The sequence below is a fragment of the Pygocentrus nattereri genome, chromosome 22 (assembly GCF_015220715.1).
Source record: "Pygocentrus nattereri isolate fPygNat1 chromosome 22, fPygNat1.pri, whole genome shotgun sequence".
Taxonomy (NCBI): Eukaryota; Metazoa; Chordata; class Actinopteri; order Characiformes; family Serrasalmidae; genus Pygocentrus; species Pygocentrus nattereri.
Genome location: NC_051232.1, coordinates 34,455,439 through 34,472,615, shown reverse-complemented (window position 1 = coordinate 34,472,615; position 17,177 = coordinate 34,455,439). Strand labels below are relative to the sequence as shown.

General features: G+C 45.7%; 1 protein-coding gene across 4 annotated transcripts in view; it reads left to right on the top strand.

Annotated features, from left to right (window-relative positions):
• map3k4 (mitogen-activated protein kinase kinase kinase 4) overlaps nucleotides 1-17,177 on the top strand; it is a 65,032-nt gene that overhangs the window by 36,134 nt on the left and 11,721 nt on the right. For 3 of the 4 annotated variants that reach the window (XM_037533033.1, XM_037533031.1, XM_037533034.1), the window contains exons 8-17: nucleotides 836-935; nucleotides 2,108-2,191; nucleotides 4,125-4,394; nucleotides 4,693-4,842; nucleotides 7,621-7,782; nucleotides 8,315-8,448; nucleotides 9,319-9,397; nucleotides 10,215-10,293; nucleotides 11,285-11,378; nucleotides 13,141-13,266. In XM_037533033.1, coding sequence (XP_037388930.1) covers nucleotides 836-935; nucleotides 2,108-2,191; nucleotides 4,125-4,394; nucleotides 4,693-4,842; nucleotides 7,621-7,782; nucleotides 8,315-8,448; nucleotides 9,319-9,397; nucleotides 10,215-10,293; nucleotides 11,285-11,378; nucleotides 13,141-13,266 — 1,278 coding nt within the window. The remainder of the gene's footprint in view (nucleotides 1-835; nucleotides 936-2,107; nucleotides 2,192-4,124; nucleotides 4,395-4,692; nucleotides 4,843-7,620; nucleotides 7,783-8,314; nucleotides 8,449-9,318; nucleotides 9,398-10,214; nucleotides 10,294-11,284; nucleotides 11,379-13,140; nucleotides 13,267-17,177) is intronic. The other variant, XM_037533032.1, reaches the window with a different exon arrangement.

Sequence of the window (17,177 nt, the reverse complement as noted above, 5' to 3'; positions counted from 1 at the left end):
CAGCTGTTGTCTTGATCTGTGTAGCTGGATTCGTTGCCGCCTCTCATGATGACCCTAATTTTACCCAGAGCTCAGATTCGTTTGGGGTGCAGTGGTGAGATTTATGACCGAAGAGGAGAGAGACGGTCAGTGATGAACGACGGCTGCTTAGACATTCATTAGAAAAGGCTTGACGCACAAACGACAGACCGGGTATGCAAATCGGAACAAAACCTCACATCTCCAGAAAGCTCAGCTTACAGGAGAAGGAGAAATGTTGACTTTTCATGGAAGTTAATGAAGAAAGGACTTTTTCCAAGTAAACATACATAAACGTAACATGAACATACAGGGCAACTGGCTTTTTTCAAATTCCGTCAAAAGATGGAAAAGGACAAAAGTGCAGATGAGGGTTTGTCCACAGTGGCCAGATGTGTAGTAAAGAGCCCTAAAGTACAGATTTATAGATATAGTGAAGAACGACGGTGACAGCTGGAGAAATACACAAAGATAAAATTACATGCCAGGGAAATTATAGCATTACATGCCGGAACATCAACAACGGGCCGCTGCTTCTGATTAGTGGGGTAATCAGACGTGTACGTCTTTATTTCTGATACAGTATTTGAAGTCATCTGTAAGTCACATGTTTGCAGCATCTTTATCATCACTGCTGTTCTTTTTTCTACGTTATCGGCATTTTGACTGTTTCGCGAAACTGTGCTGACAAAGTTGAGGCGCTTGCAACTGTTTCAAATGAGTTGCAGGAAGCTTTTAAGTGCTGTTTAGATTCATGCAAGCTGAGATTCACTGCTGAGCACTGAACACGCTGACGAGAGGTCTTACGTCCACGCAGGCGGTGGGTGATCGAGGCGAGTCGCTTCCTTAAAGAACTGTTCCATGAAGCCCGGGAACGGGCGTCTAAAGCGCTGGGCTTCGCTAAGATGCTGCGCAAGGTAAGAGAACCAGGACTGCGAGAACTCCTCCTGTATTTCATTATTTCTCTTAGTGTCCATTCGTCACAAACGGTGACACTTCCAGCTCACGGCCCACGGACTATAAACGGAGTTCATGAAGGGTTTGATGTCGGCGTCCCCTGCGCTGTGGGTTTACTGTGGTTGAGGGCTGTAGATGTAAACGCCGCTGTTGGTGTTGCAGGCTGAGATCGTTGCCGTCACTGTGGCTGAACTGATCTACACACAACCTGCTGTGTTACAGTGAACTGGCACTGAAACACCTGCAGCTCAGTTAACATGTCGGAAGCTTCTCCGCATCAGCAGATAAACACGGATTAAAATCAGCATCGGATATTAAACTGATGTGAAGAACAGAGTGTTGGGTGACGCCTGGTCACTGTGCCGTGACGTTCCTACATCGTCCAGGTCAGAACTAAACCTCGTATCTCCAAAACTGGGAGAAACATCCTGAACTTTAAATGGAGGTTAATGGGGAATTTTTTAATTCCAAGTCAGTCTGGACCGTTTACATTGGTCCATTCATCGTGACAGCAACAGCATACAGTCGCATGCAAAAGTTTGTGCACCCCTGTTCAGATTACAGGTTTGATTTTCTAAGTGACCGTTACACGTCCTCTACAGAGACGTTTTGTTTATTGTCCTCTACAGAGACGTTTTGTTTATTGTCCTCTACAGAGACGTTTTGTTTATTGTCCTCTACAGAGACGTTTTGTTTATTGTCCTCTACAGAGACGTTTTGTTTATTGTCCTCTACAGAGACGTTTTGTTTATTGTCCTCTACAGAGACGTTTTGTTTATTGTCCTCTACAGAGACGTTTTGTTTATTGTCCTCTACAGAAACACGGATTGTTTATTGAGTGTAACGGATTAGGAGAAAAAATACCAAATGAGAAATTAATTATTTCATTAATTAATTAAATCTGTGCAAACGTTCTGACGCATTTTATTTTTTATATATGATTAAACTCATGTGCCGTGTAGATGTTTAACAATACATGCGTTTTGTGTGTATATATCTTTAAAAAATCTTTAAAGAAAACCTGTGCAGGTTTTCTGTGTGCTGTGTTTACTGTCTGGCGTTCTGCGTTCAATGCGTCGCCGTGTCCTGGCTTCTTCTGACCGTGGGTGACTGTGGATCTTCTCTCCTGCAGGATCTCGAGATCGCCGCTGACTTCAGCCTGGCCAGTGGAGTGCCTTGCATCCTCCAAGCCCTGAAAGAGAGGAACTGTGTAAAGGTATTGTGCGTTTCTGCGGTGATGCTGTTACAGCGCTTTGATTTCTGGTGTTGATACATTACGGGTTTGATGTCATCACTAACGATGTCCGCTTTGTCATTTTAAGCTTTTAACTTCAGTTTAAGGCCTGGGTGAGTCACGGCTCTGCTTGGGTGTATGTCAGACGTGGGTTGATGACAAATAATCAGCACCATTTGCTGGTTAAAAATGTACAATTATAGAGGAAATTGCATGTAGTCTGCAGCAGCTTTGATCTACTTTATTCTATTGGAATTAATATATTTTTTACAGAGCTGGACGAAGAACACAAATCATGTACTTGAGTTAAAGTCGAGACCCCTAAGGTAAAATATTCCTCCAGTAAAAGTAGAAGTTCCTCCCTTTAGACCTCCACTTGAGTAAAAGTACTAAAGTATTTCCCTTCAAATGTACTTAAGTATAAAGTAAAGGTACTAAAAGAGGAATTCTGGCTCTGATGTCCTGTTATCATTTTTATAACCAGACTGGCTTCATGAACTCATTTCAGGTGAAAGTCCTCCAGCGTCTCTCTTGGTAAACCAGTCTTTTAATAGAAGGTCATTAATTAGTGACGCTGACGTCTATTAAAATGATCAGAAGCACAAAACACTGAAGGTAAACAGTTTCCATCAGGGAGAACCGAGTGGCTCTGAAATCACTTTTTACACACAAGCAAAGTTTCAGTTTCAGATTTATTTACAACTTAGTTCCAAGTTTAAGTTGAATAAAAACTGGCTTTAAACTCAGGATCACAGATGAGCTCCTTTACTATGTTGATCTGTAGGCGTCTGTTCATAAACATAAACCAGCCCAAACTCATTTACTATAAAATGAAATGGTGTTTGTAGAAATTCAGAAAAAAGCCGCGTCAGTCTCGACTGCATATGTGGACATATTTCTATATTGAGCTCTATTTACACAAAGTTAGGTTAGTTCATCATTTATGTTGAACAGACTCTCCCAAAGTTTTACGCTGCTGCGCTGACGTTGAACCGCGTGCTGCACTGGGTCGGTATGACCAACAGGTCAAAACCAGCTCTAAACAAAGTGACCGCTGGGCCCTGATTGGTGCTCTGGCTTTGCGCTTCTTTCGTTTTGACATGTTACGTTTTTATACACACAGAAACCAAAAGGAACGACAGATTTCTCAAAATGTAGGAGGAAAAAGTCGGATATTAGACTCTGAAATGGAAATACTTAAGTAAAGTACAGATACAGAAAAAAACTACTTAAGTACAGTAACGAATTACATTTACTTACTGTCCACCACTGATTTTTTAATATTAATTTTAATGTAAAACTTCAATAAAACTCACATATTAAATGTGGTGCTGAGTAGCCCAACATCTTTTACTTCTCCTGTCCTTATAATAAACATTACTGCAAACACGTGGGTTCCTGAGCAGATCCTTACCAGACCCTCCAAAGCCATGCCCGCACACTTTCCCCGCTAAAACCATCACCACAGCCTGTTTCAGAAATCAGCACTACTCAGTAAATCAGACACAGCGGGCAGTTTAACTCTCCGCAGCTTTAAAGGCCTCATTATTACTCAGCGTTTTAAAGCTAAGAGAGATTAAAACATAATGTGCACATTTTATTTAATATTATTCATTACCGTTTTTCTGTCAGCTGTAGACGAGGAGAAGAGGACCTTTCTCTCCAGGTTCATTTAACTGCTCACTTTGAGATGAGCCGAAGCTCCAAAGCATGTTGACATTTATTTACGGCTCCATTCAGATGAATTAAGGGGAGTAAATGTAATAAATTAGTCTCTGATTCTCTTTATTTTCCCAACACAGTGATTATCTCCTTTTACACATTGCCATTGAGTTGCTTGTCCGTCATGGATATCTGACTACACCGCCCAGGCCTATCGTCCATGCACGTTTATACGTCCTGTCTCTTCCTGCAGGTCCAAATCCCAGGCTTGGAGGAGCTCCAGGTGTTCGTCCCTTGCAGTCTGATGGAGCAGCGCTCCACTATCCTGCAGCTCCTGAATGCAGCGGCAGGGAAGGAGTGCTCCAAAGAGCCGGATGAGATGCCTGAGGACGAGGCCTATCTTCTCATGAGCAAGCACGGAGCCGGGGACGCGCCTGCAGAGGCCGGCTGGGCCCAGTGGGACGGAACTGTGCTCAAGCTGGTGCCGCAGATGGAGACGGTGGACACCTTACGGGCGATGAAGGTGAAGTTAGCGAATTAATTGATACTGCGGTTCTCAGAGTGGCTGTAAAACCTCCATCGTCATAGCGACAGTCGCTATGATTTTATTCATTGTTAATGTGTAATGTAAAGCTATTATTAACCAAACACACACGTCTTCTAAGCTGCTTCTCCTTCTGGGTCGTGGGGGGAGCTGGAGCCCATCCCAGTCATCGGGTGTAAACACAGACAGTAATTCTATTTTATTTAAATTTTTGGCTCAGGTTTGTGTCATTCCTGTTAACTGGGTTCTTGTGCTGTGTCTCTGTGATGTGCTTTAGGTAGAGAACCTGCTGTTGATTGTGATGCAGTCGGCTCACCTGGTGGCCCAGCGGAAAGCCTTCCAGCAGTCCATGGAGGACCTGCTGACCCTGCGGTGTGAACAGACCTCCAGCCAGCCCCTCATTGCCCAGGCGCTCGAGCAGCTAAAGGTAACATGCTCTGCATCACATTATGCGTTTAAGGCGCGGATGACAGGCTCCAGTCCTTGCAGGCCAAACTCTGCAGACTTCAGCTCACTGCCTCATTAATCACACCTGATTCAGCTCATCAGCTGATTGGCAAGGCCTCCTTAGATGAGAGTAACCGCTGGTCTCTGCAGCACTTCGGCCCAGAGGATCCGCAATTTGACGAGGTTTGGTTTAAGGTGAAGTCACTGCTGCCTTAAGCCAAGGCTGAAGTTAACTCGAGCATTTGGTGATGTCGAGGTAAGTCAGGGCTCTGTGAACTCCTGTGCTCCTGGGGCCGTAATGCAGAAACTTCCTATCTTTAGTCTGACAGGTCAAAATAAGATTTTTTCATAAATTTATATTACAGAAGCGAATTTTACCATGATGTAAGAATCTGATCTTGCAGCATCTTAGGAAATCTTACTCGAGTCGACACTGGACTATTGTCTGTTACCTCGCAACCGATCCTGTGCGCATAGCTAAAACGTAAACAAGCTCCCGTTACTGGGGTAGAAAAAGGTCGAATAAAACTAAAGCGTGATGAACTGAGAGTTAAGAATATTGTGGCAGCGCCCCCTGCTGTTTATCAGAGCTCCCCCTGCTGTTTATCAGAGTCGCCCCCTGCTGTTTATCAGAGCTCCCCCTGCTGTTTATCAGAGCTCCCCCTGCTGTTTATCAGAGTCTCCCCCTGCTGTTTATCAGAGTCGCCCCCTGCTGTTTATCAGAGCTCCCCCTGCTGTTTATCAGAGCTTCCCCTGCTGTTTATCAGAGTCGCCCCCTGCTGTTTATCAGTCTCCCCCTGCTGTTTATCAGAGTCGCCCCCTGCTGTTTACCAGAGCTCCCCCTGCTGTTTATCAGAGCTCCCCCTGCTGTTTATCAGAGCTCCCCCTGCTGTTTATCAGAGCTCCCCCTGCTGTTTATCAGAGCTCCCCCTGCTGTTTATCAGAGCTTCCCCTGCTGTTTATCAGAGTCGCCCCCTGCTGTTTATCAGAGCTCCCCCTGCTGTTTATCAGAGTCGCCCCCTGCTGTTTATCAGAGTCTCCCCCTGCTGTTTATCAGAGCTCCCCCTGCTGTTTATCAGAGTCTCCCCCTGCTGTTTATCAGAGCTCCCCCTGCTGTTTACCAGAGCTCCCCCTGCTGTTTATCAGAGTCGCCCCCTGCTGTTTATCAGAGCTCCCCCTGCTGTTTATCAGAGCTCCCCCTGCTGTTTATCAGAGCTCCCCCTGCTGTTTATCAGAGCTCCCCCTGCTGTTTATCAGAGTCGCCCCCTGCTGTTTATCAGAGCTCCCCCTGCTGTTTATCAGAGCTCCCCCTGCTGTTTATCAGAGCTCCCCCTGCTGTTTATCAGAGCTCCCCCTGCTGTTTATCAGAGCTCCCCCTGCTGTTTATCAGAGCTCCCCCTGCTGTTTATCAGAGCTCCCCCTGCTGTTTATCAGAGCGCCCCCTGCTGTTTATCAGAGTCGCCCCCTGCTGTTTATCAGAGCTCCCCCTGCTGTTTATCAGAGCTCCCCCTGCTGTTTATCAGAGCTCCCCCTGCTGTTTATCAGAGCTCCCCCTGCTGTTTATCAGAGCTCCCCCTGCTGTTTATCAGAGCTTCCCCTGCTGTTTCTCAGAGCGCCCCCTGCTGTTTATCAGTCTCCCCCTGCTGTTTATCAGAGCGCCCCCTGCTGTTTATCAGAGCGCCCCCTGCTGTTTATCAGAGTCGCTCCCTGCTGTTTATCAGAGCGCCCCCTGCTGTTTATCAGAGCACCCCCTGCTGTTTATCAGAGTCGCCCCCTGCTGTTTATCAGAGCGCCCCCTGCTGTTTATCAGAGTCTCCCCCTGCTGTTTATCAGAGCGCCCCCTGCTGTTTATCAGAGCGCCCCCTGCTGTTTATCAGAGTCGCCCCCTGCTGTTTATCAGAGCGCCCCCTGCTGTTTATCAGAGCACCCCCTGCTGTTTATCAGAGTCGCCCCCTGCTGTTTATCAGAGCTCCCCCTGCTGTTTATCAGAGTCGCCCCCTGCTGTTTATCAGAGTCTCCCCCTGCTGTTTATCAGAGTCTCCCCCTGCTGTTTATCAGAGCGCCCCCTGCTGTTTATCAGAGCGCCCCCTGCTGTTTATCAGAGTCGCCCCCTGCTGTTTACCAGAGCGTCGCCGCTCCCCAGTTTCAGTCTCCATTTCCCAAACGCTTTAGCCGAGTGCGCTAACGTTCCTCCTCCTAATAAACAGACACCCGTTCAGCTCCGCCTCCTCATTATTCACCTCCATCACTGTAATACTCCATCCTCTACATTAACACAGGAAGGTGGTCAGAGGGGCGGTGGAGTTCGAGTCGGCAGCGTCTGAGATGTTTAAACGCAGAGTTAGAAGAGAAAAACATCTCCCAGTGAAAGCCGCGTTTTACAGTAGGAATAAATGGAGCTCATTATGCTGGTAGTGAACTACGCCGCCTGACTCAGCCGCCTCAGAACCAGAGAAACGGGCCTTAAACAGGAGTCAGGACCCTGCTGGGGTTCATCCTGAAGTTAGGACAGGATTTAGGAGGTTTAGTCCAGTTAGGGTGTTTCTGTAAAACCATTTTCTCATCTGGAAATAAGAAAAGATTTTAGACTTAAGACTTTAGACTTAGAGCTAGAACCGAGTCTGCGCTGTGCACATTCGGCCTGCTAACGAAGCTATTGTTAGCTTAGCCTAACCGCTTCTCGGTTCCAAACACCACAGAGCAGGTTTGATTCCAGCGTTCTGCCACTCTCTCCACGGTTCCTCTCTCTCTCTGACAGAACGAGGCTCTGGAGCTGTGCAACAAGATCAACAGTGCCATCGATCAGGTGGAGTACATGTTCACGAGCGAGTTCGAGGCGGAGGTGGAGGAGTCGGAGTCGGCCACCCTGCAGCAGTACTACAGAGAGACCATGGTCCAGGGCTACAACTTCGCCTTTGAGGTCAGTTCTGTAACGTCCAGTGACCAGTGACTGGACATCAGTGAATGTAGAGAATGTTCTTTAATTTTGACAGTTGTGTGCAAAAGTTTTGGTCTAATAACCCACTGCAAAATAGAAAAGTTATGAAGTATAAAAACAGGTTAACCATCTTATAACATTCTAACAGCGGCGTCATTAGAACTGTGCGATGGCTGGGTTTAAGATGTTTTCTCTTGTTTAGATGTTGATGTTTGCAGTTTGTGTTTTGAATTTCAAATCGATTCTGCACATTTTAATGAATTACTACTGTTTCAAAAGTTGTACATATTGGGGAAAAACAAAAACTGACCTATCAAGTTCTGTCATTTGACCTGTGTTCAAACATTTGCATACAGCTGTCTGTCGTTTCTGCTGTCATAGATTGTTTGTTTGTTTGTTTGTTTGTTTGTTGTCAGTATGTGGATAATAAATGCTTTGCTTCTGAAGTCTCAGAGTGGCTGGTGCCGTGACCCAGAAGGTTTCGTGTCTTTTGCCCTTTTCTTTCATCCTGCAGTACCATAAAGAGGTGGTGAGGCTGATGTCAGGAGAGTTCAGACAGCGGATTGGCGAGCGCTACATCGCCTTCGCCCGCAAGTGGATGAACTACGTGCTCACGAAGTGTGAGAGTGGCAGAGGAACCCGACCCAGGTTAGTGTCTTCACTGTAGATGTTCTGGAGCAGTGAAATGAACGCATAAACTGCACTGTGGTGTGTGTGTGTGTGTGTGTGTGTGTGTGTGTGTGTGTGTGTGTGTATATATACATATCCATGCAAAACGTGTTCAAGAGAGAAAAAAGCCGAGCAAAAAGATGTGGCATTTCTTGTGGAGTCTCTCAAGGTTCAGTTTTAGGGTCTTTGCTTTTCTCTTTGTGCATGCTTCCTCTAGGTGATGTCATTAGAGAACAAAATATAAACGTTCATAGCTCTGCTGACGATGCCTAGTTACGTATTTCCAGTCCTTCTGAAGATCAAGACTCTGTAGACAGACTGACCAGCTGTATGTCAAGTGTTTCTCATAAAATGTTCTACAATTAAATCACGAGAAAACTGAAATACTGATCGTTGGTACAGAAACTCTGAGATGCTTTATGAGAAACTTGGTTCTTTAGCTTCATAACCTGCAGGAGAAAACTGGCTGTGATCTCAGACTCTGAGCTCTGATTGATCTGCATGTAAACACAGTGACTAAAGCAGCTTTTCATCACTAAAATCCAGCCTTTTCTCTCTCTGAGTGGTGCAGAGGAACATATTGATGCATTGTTACAAGCAGGGTGAATCACTGTAATGATCTTCTTACTGGACTTACTGGAAAACAACGCATCCTCTGCAGCTTGTACAAAATGCAGCAGCATCCTAACAAAACCTAAACCGAGAGATCGGATCACTCGTTTTAAGAGCTGCGCTGACTGCCTGGATCATTCAGGACGGATTTTAAAGCTCTGCTAGTTTTTAAGGCTCAAAACAAAAAAAAGGCAAATAAATCAATGGATGTTTTTCCCCTGTTGTGTGCTGTGGCAGGTGGGCTACACAAGGCTTTGACTTCCTCCAGGCCATCGAGCCCGTGTTCATCTCTGCTCTGCCTGAAGATGATTTCCTGGTAAAGAGTCTTCATTTACGTTTCTCTGCTTAACGGCTCGCAGTTCAGGTTGAAGACTGAGTGAGTGAAAAGGTTCTTGAATCTCTCTCTCTCTCTCTGTCTCTCCCTCTCTCTCTCTCTCTCTCTCTCTCTCTCTCTCTCTCTCTCTCTCTCTCTCCCTCTCTCTCTCTCTCTCTCTCTCTCTCTCTCTCTCTGTCTCTCTCTGTCTGTCTCTCTCTCTCTCTCTCTCTCTCTCTCTCTGTCTCTCTCTCTCTCTCTCTCTGTCTCTCTCTCTCTGTCTCTCTCTCTGTCTCTCCATCTCTCTCTATCTCTCTCTCTCTCTCTCTCTCTGTCTCTCTCTCTCTGTCTCTCTCTCTGTCTCTCCATCTCTCTCTATCTCTCTCTCTCTCTCCCATTCTCTCTCTCTGTCTCTCTCTCTCTCTCTCTCTCTCCCATTCTCTCTCTCTCTGTCTCTCTCTCTCTCTCTCTCTCTCTCTCTCTCTCTCTCTCTCTCTCTCCCATTCTCTCTCTCTCTGTCTCTCTCTCTCTCTCTGTCTCTCTCTCTCTCTGTCTCTCTCTGTCTCTCTCTCTCTCTCTGTCTCTCTCTCTCTCTGTCTCTCTCTGTCTCTCTCTCTCTCTCTCTCTGTCTCCCATTCTCTCTCTCTCTCTGTCTCTCTCTGTCTCTCTCTCTCTCTCTCTCTCTCTCTCTCTCTCTCTCTCTCTCTCTCTCTCTCTCTCTCCCATTCTCTCTCTCTCTCTGTCTCTCTCTGTCTGTGTCTCTCTCTCTCTCTCTCTGTCTCTCTCTCTCTCTCTGTCTCTCTCTCTCTCTCACACACAGAGTCTTCAGGCCCTGATGAATGAATGTATTGGTCATGTGATCGGGAAGCCACACAGTCCTGTGAGTGGTCTGTATCTCGGTGAGTCGGTCAGCTCTGTCCTCATTTAAACACGTCGTCAACACTGTAGGACTTAATGAGCATTCAGGATGTGCTCGGGTTCTCCAGCACCCACGTAACCAGCGTTCTAATGCTGAAATCACTATTTGGGTTCTCCACCACTTTAGCTCCTCTGAAGCTGTTATAGACATAAAAAAGCAGATTTTGTCTTAATAAAAATGAACATGGTTCTGAAATGTGTTCCTCTGGGTTCTGAACCACGGCTGAACCCACAGCTCTGCACCCGTTTCAGCCAAAATCCAGTGCAGGTGTGTAGTTGAGTGTGAACATGAGTGCGAGTGCACGTCCCTAAAGCCTCGGGTTCACTACACGCCTTTTAAAGTCTGACAGATAAAGACTGGGTTACGCTGTCAGACTGGTTTCTGCAGAGGATCCACACTGAACAATCGGGCTGCTGCTAGTTTCTCTGCCGTCTGCGCTGAATCAGTAAAGAAGCAGCACGTAAACATGGTTAAGTGAGGATTAGTGATTTTGAAATGTGATCAGTTGCTATTTTTAGAGTTTTAAATCTACATGAACTCTTGTGCTTTAAACTCGGCTCATTAAGAAGCTCCGCTCCGCTCGTGAGACTCCGTTTGTCTTTGTTTACTTGCTGTATTTTCTCCTTTCGCGCTCTCAGGTTTCAGTGGCTGTTGCAGGAATCTGTTCAGATCGAGTCGCTGATCATTTTACACTAGATTACAGTCAGAGTGGGGTTAAAAAATCAGACGTCTGATAAACTCGGACTGCTCTGAAACACAGTAAATCTGAGTCTGTGCCCCTCACACACGACTTGATTCTCTATCGACTCCGACTGACCCAAAAATCTGCAGACTAGAGCCGACCAGCTCAGACTCAGCCTCAGAATCGGGGCTAAACTCGGGGTAAAAATCGGCTTAATGTGAACGTCGGTCTTATAGATGAGAGCCGAGTTGGTCTTTCAGAAGATAAAGCTCTTCTCTTTTACTTGCAGCTCCTCGAAACAGCCCTCGACCTGTTAAAGTCCCTCGCTGCCACAGCGACCCTCCAAACCCGTCCCTCTTCATCCCCAATGCAGAGGGCACCAGGTAGGTCAGAGACACCCACACACACGGAAGAGATGACCTCAGTGGCTGATTAGTGTGTGTCAGGATGTGATGCGTCTTCACGGGGTCCCTTTCCTCTGAATAGATCTGATGTAAATCAGTTTATTTAGCTGGTAGTGGACCGTGTGAGCGCGGTGATGACACATGCAGTGCCTTACAAAAGTATTCAACCCCCTTGAAAGTGATCAGTGTTTAAGAAAATGGCATGAAATACTGTTTGTGTGGGTGTTTTAAGCTCTGTTCCTCATCATCAGCAGTCCATATAAGCTCAGAAGACTCGTGTAGGTTCTCTGGAGGTTCTGGCTGGTAAATAAAGTGTCTATATCTGTGTTGTAGTCATGGCGACGCCTGGTTCCCATCACCACCACTGTAAAGACATCTGGACCGTTTCACACCAAAACCTCTGAACCTCTGATCACACCATAAACACTGAGTTACAGAAGAATTTGGATAAAATGTTTCCTTTAAGGAAGTTTCTGAAGGAGGATTAGGGTTAGGGTTCTGGTTAGAGGTGTTTGGGATGTGTTTTAGGTGCAGAAAGTAGTTGCAAATAGTTTTTAGCTGCTGTTTTGAGATTTTTTTTTCACCAGTAATAAATAAATGGTTTGCGGAAATAAACTATAATAAGATTAAAGAATGTCGCTGTTGTCAGATCAAAACCTCGTATCTCCAAAATGGCAACTTTACAGGAGAAGGAAAAAAACATACTCTACTTTTAATGTAAGCAGAATTTTTATCAAGTCATATTAGGTGGTTTATTTTGATCCGTCCTTCATGAAATTTATACAGACTGTGAAGAACAACCTGAAAATCGTTATGAGCCTTTGTTCCAACAGCAGCGATATTCCTTTGTGTACGCTAATGAATTTGCTGATATACATTTCCTTCAATCATTTTTGGAAACCCAAGTTTAAAAAGACATTAAAGACCTGCGTTTCCTCCCAGAGGTCAGCGTATTCCCGGGAATGGGTTTATTCTCGTCTCCGTGGTCGTTTTTAAAATAAATGGCCGTTTATGCTGCTGTAACCCGTCCACTCGAGTGAGTCAGGTGCGCTAAATCAGGGAGAACGCTGAGAGGGGTTTGCCGTCTGCACTCGTCGCCTCTTCATTGGACATAATTGACCCTCCTTCGCCGAGGCCAATTCTGCAGCGTTAGTGTCTCACGCTGATCTGTTATGGTTAGAATTTCAGCGCTTGTGAAATCGGAGCCAGAATAATCGGCTGAGGAGAAGTAGCTTCACTGTTAAGCTACACGGACCTTAATAATGCTGTGATCAGGTATGTAAATATGCTTATATAGAGTATTGGAATAAGACTAAGGAGTGAGCTCGCGCAGAGACCCTGTGTACGGATGCGAGTTTGCGGTGCTAAGACACACCCAGTGTAGGAGCCTGCTGTGTTTGGTGATATTCAAAGTTGGGCTTTAAGCTGAAGCAGAATATTTCAGATTTTGGGCTTATTTTTGCTTTGAAAATGATTGTGGGTTCCCGGTACAGCGCGCATTAGAACAGCCAGTCTGCCGTTTGTGGTCCAGAGAATGTCGAGCGAGCTTTCAGGGGGTGTGAGTAGTTTTGCAAGGCGCTGTGTATTTTGTAAAGTCCTGGCCTGTGAGTCATGTGATCATATCCCACCCTGACTCCTCTGCTCCACACACTCCATCCCTGCCTCACGCTCCCACAGATGCTCTCATATTCTCATGTCCAAAGAACACGCTGGAGCCTCTCGGTCTATCTTTCTGCCACAGCTCTCGGAGTCTCCCGTGTGACCTGCGTACCCAGCTATGCCCCCCAGGCCCCCGCCCTGCCCCCCAGGCCCCCCCTGGGGAAAACAGCACCACCAAAGCTCTCTGCGCCGTCCCCAATGAGCACAGGTAGCCAGGTCCTCCCTGCTTGACTGGGAAAGGGAACACGCCGCTGCTTTTTGGCGCCGGCTTTATTATGTGCAGCGTTACACCAAGAAACCACAGGATCACGATAAAATTAAAAATACAGAATTATCATTAAATCTGTGGTCATTTCTACTGAGTCCCTGTTTGTTGGTGACACGCTGAACATACTGAACCTGATATTTTGAAATGCTGCTGCTGAACTGCCAGCGTCCCTCTGCGCAGTGGCAAGCAGCCGAAACCTGAGGATGCAGCTTTAGTTCTGGCAGATGATTGGCTTCACTTGTTTAGCGTATGAGTTCTGAATGATCCGGGAAACGTAACCGTTGAAATATTAATCTATCAGATTGGAGATGATGTGATAACATAATCAGAGCACTAACATTTCTTTATTCAGCTGAAACTTGTTTAATCTTTCCTTCCGACAGTTTACCAGCAATTCCACTGTTCATTATGCTGAGCGTGCACTTTTAGATCCAGACAGATTTCTAAACACACTCTGATTTCTTAGATCAGACAAAGGTCTAGAAATCAGACAAAGGTCTGGATTTTACTCGTACTCTGATTTCTTTCACATTTCTCAGTCTACGCCAAAACAAGCCGCGGTACCGGAACACTTTTGGAGCGACACTGAAACCAAATACATGCTCAACCAAATGAAGGATTTACATGTTCTTCATCTTCTAGATGATGTATGTTCATATTTTCGTGTGAAGCGGCGCGATGTTGTTCATGAGTGTTACGTTTACATCACGTGGTCTTCTCTGAGTTTATTGGCTGGTTGTAGAGCTGAAATCTCTTTACAGTCTGACTCCTGTAGACCTGGAGTTTCCCCGTTATCTGATTACTGTCTGACTCCTGTAGACCTGGAGTTTCCCCGTTATCTGATTACTGTCTGACTCCTGTAGACCTGGAGTTTCCCCCTTATCTGATTACTGTCTGACTCCTGTAGACCTGAAGTTTCCCCGTTATCTGATTACTGTCTGAGTCCTGTAGACCTGGAGTTTCCCCATGATCTGATTACTGTCTGAGTCCTGTAGACCTGGAGTTTCCCCATGATCTGATTACTGTCTGACTCCTGTAGACCTGGAGTTTCCCCGTTATCTGATTACTGTCTGACTCCTGTAGACCTGGAGTTTCCCCGTTATCTGATTACTGTCTGACTCGTGTAGACCTGGAGTTTCCCCGTTATCTGATTACTGTCTGACTCGTGTAGACCTGGAGTTTCCCCGTTATCTGATTACTGTCTGACTCGTGTAGACCTGGAGTTTCCCCGTTATCTGATTACTGTCTGACTCGTGTAGACCTGGAGTTTCCCCATTATCTGATTACTGTCTGACTCCTGTAGACCTGGAGTTTCCCCATTATCTGATTACTGTCTTACTCCTGTAGACCTGGAGTTTCCCCGTTATCTGATTACTGTCTGACTCCTGTAGACCTGGAGTTTCCCCGTTATCTGATTACTGTCTGACTCGTGTAGACCTGGAGTTTCCCCGTTATCTGATTACTGTCTGACTCCTGTAGACCTGGAGTTTCTCCATTATCTGATTACTGTCTGACTCCTGTAGACCTGGAGTTTCCCCGTTATCTGATTACTGTCTGACTCCTGTAGACCTGGAGTTTCCCCGTTATCTGATTACTGTCTGACTCGTGTAGACCTGGAGTTTCCCCGTTATCTGATTACTGTCTGACTCGTGTAGACCTGGAGTTTCCCCGTTATCTGATTACTGTCTGACTCGTGTAGACCTGGAGTTTCCCCGTTATCTGATTACTGTCTGACTCCTGTAGACCTGGAGTTTCCCCGTTATCTGATTACTGTCTGACTCCTGTAGACCTGGAGTTTCCCCGTTACCTGATTACTGTCTGAGTCCTGTAGACCTGGAGTTTCCTCATTACCTGATTACTGTCTGAGTCCTGTAGACCTGGAGTTTCCTCATTATCTGATTACTGTCTGAGTCCTGTAGACCTGGAGTTTCCCCGTTACCTGATTACTGTCTGAGTCCTGTAGACCTGGAGTTTCCCCATTATCTGATTACTGTCTGAGTCCTGTAGACCTGGAGTTTCCTCATTATCTGATTACTGTCTGACTCCTGTAGACCTGGAGTTTCCCCATGATCTGATTACTGTCTGACTCCTGTAGACCTGGAGTTTCCCCATGATCTGATTACTGTCTGACTCCTGTAGACCTGGAGTTTCCCCATGATCTGATTACTGTCTGACTCCTGTAGACCTGGAGTTTCCCCATGATCTGATTACTGTCTGACTCCTGTAGACCTGGAGTTTCCCCATGATCTGATTACTGTCTGACTCCTGTAGACCTGGAGTTTCCCCATGATCTGATTACTGTCTGACTCCTGTAGACCTGGAGTTTCCCCATGATCTGATTACTGTCTGACTCCTGTAGACCTGGAGTTTCCCCATTATCTGATTACTGTCTGACTCCTGTAGACCTGGAGTTTCCCCATTATCTGATTACTGCCTGACTCCTGTAGACCTGGAGTTTCCCCATTATCTGATTACTGTCTGACTCCTGTAGACCTGGAGTTTCCCCCATTATCTGATTACTGTCTGACTCCTGTAGACCTGGAGTTTCCCCATGATCTGATTACTGTCTGACTCCTGTAGACCTGGAGTTTCCCCATTATCTGATTACTGTCTGACTCATGTAGACCTGGAGTTTCCCCATTATCTGATTACTGTCTGACTCATGTAGACCTGGAGTTTCCCCATTATCTGATTACTGTCTGACTCCTGTAGACCTGGAGTTTCCCCATTATCTGATTACTGTCTGACTCGTGTAGACCTGGAGTTTCCCCATTATCTGATTACTGTCTGACTCCTATAGACCTGGAGTTTCCCCATTATCTGATTACTGTCTGACTCGTGTAGACCTGGAGTTTCCCCATTATCTGATTACTGTCTGACTCCTGTAGACCTGGAGTTTCCCCGTTATCTGATTACTGTCTGACTCCTGTAGACCTGGAGTTTCCCCATGATCTGATTACTGTCTGACTCATGTAGACCTGGGGTTTCCCCATTATCTGATTACTGTCTGACTCCTGTAGACCTAGAGTTTCCCCGTTATCTGATAGCAGGCAAACGTGAACGCAGCCTTGATTACCTGTTTTTGTTACAGTCCAACACTCGGCTGATTAGCCAGCTTGTTTACTGGCTGTCAGTGCTTAGAAGCTCAGCAGCTCAAATAAACAAACATTACTCACTGCTGCCCTCTAAAGGTTAGAGCTAGAGTTGTTCGTCTTCTTCTCTATAATTTAGCTTCTGTTTGAATTGATTTTGAAAGCTAACAGTGGAAGTAATTGTGGTCGGCTTCAGTAACTGTGTGATTACACTCTAATGCAGAAGTTTGAACACCCCCAGCCAAATTCCATGATTTTCTGGGTGAAAATAACAGGGAAAACACTTCAGGACATTAAACACACAGTTACTGCTTAATCACTGAATTTAAAAATTGAATAACAAAATGTGCAAAAGTTATGGCACACTGCATTTAATGGTGTATTTTTTTTCCAAAATGCTGAAGTAAATAGAGCTTTGGAACTAAAATGACCAGTTAAAGTGCTGAATGTAAGTGGTTCTCCGTAGAGGATGTGCTCTTACTTTAGATCGGTCATCACTAGGGTGTTCAAACTTTTGTGTACGACAGTAAGTTGTGATGGATCTAGAACCGCACAGGCATGTTGGCATGAGTAACTCTGCGCCTCCTGCAGTGCAGCTTTCACTGTTTGTAAGTCTATTAGTTTGATCTGTTTGATGTTCTCATGCTTAATTAGCACTAAGAGGTAAGTAGAAATGAACTGAACTAGCCTTTAAACTGTGAAGAGTTCTTGGGCAGATGCTCTGATGTGTGAAGAGATGAGAATGATCCGATTCTTCCA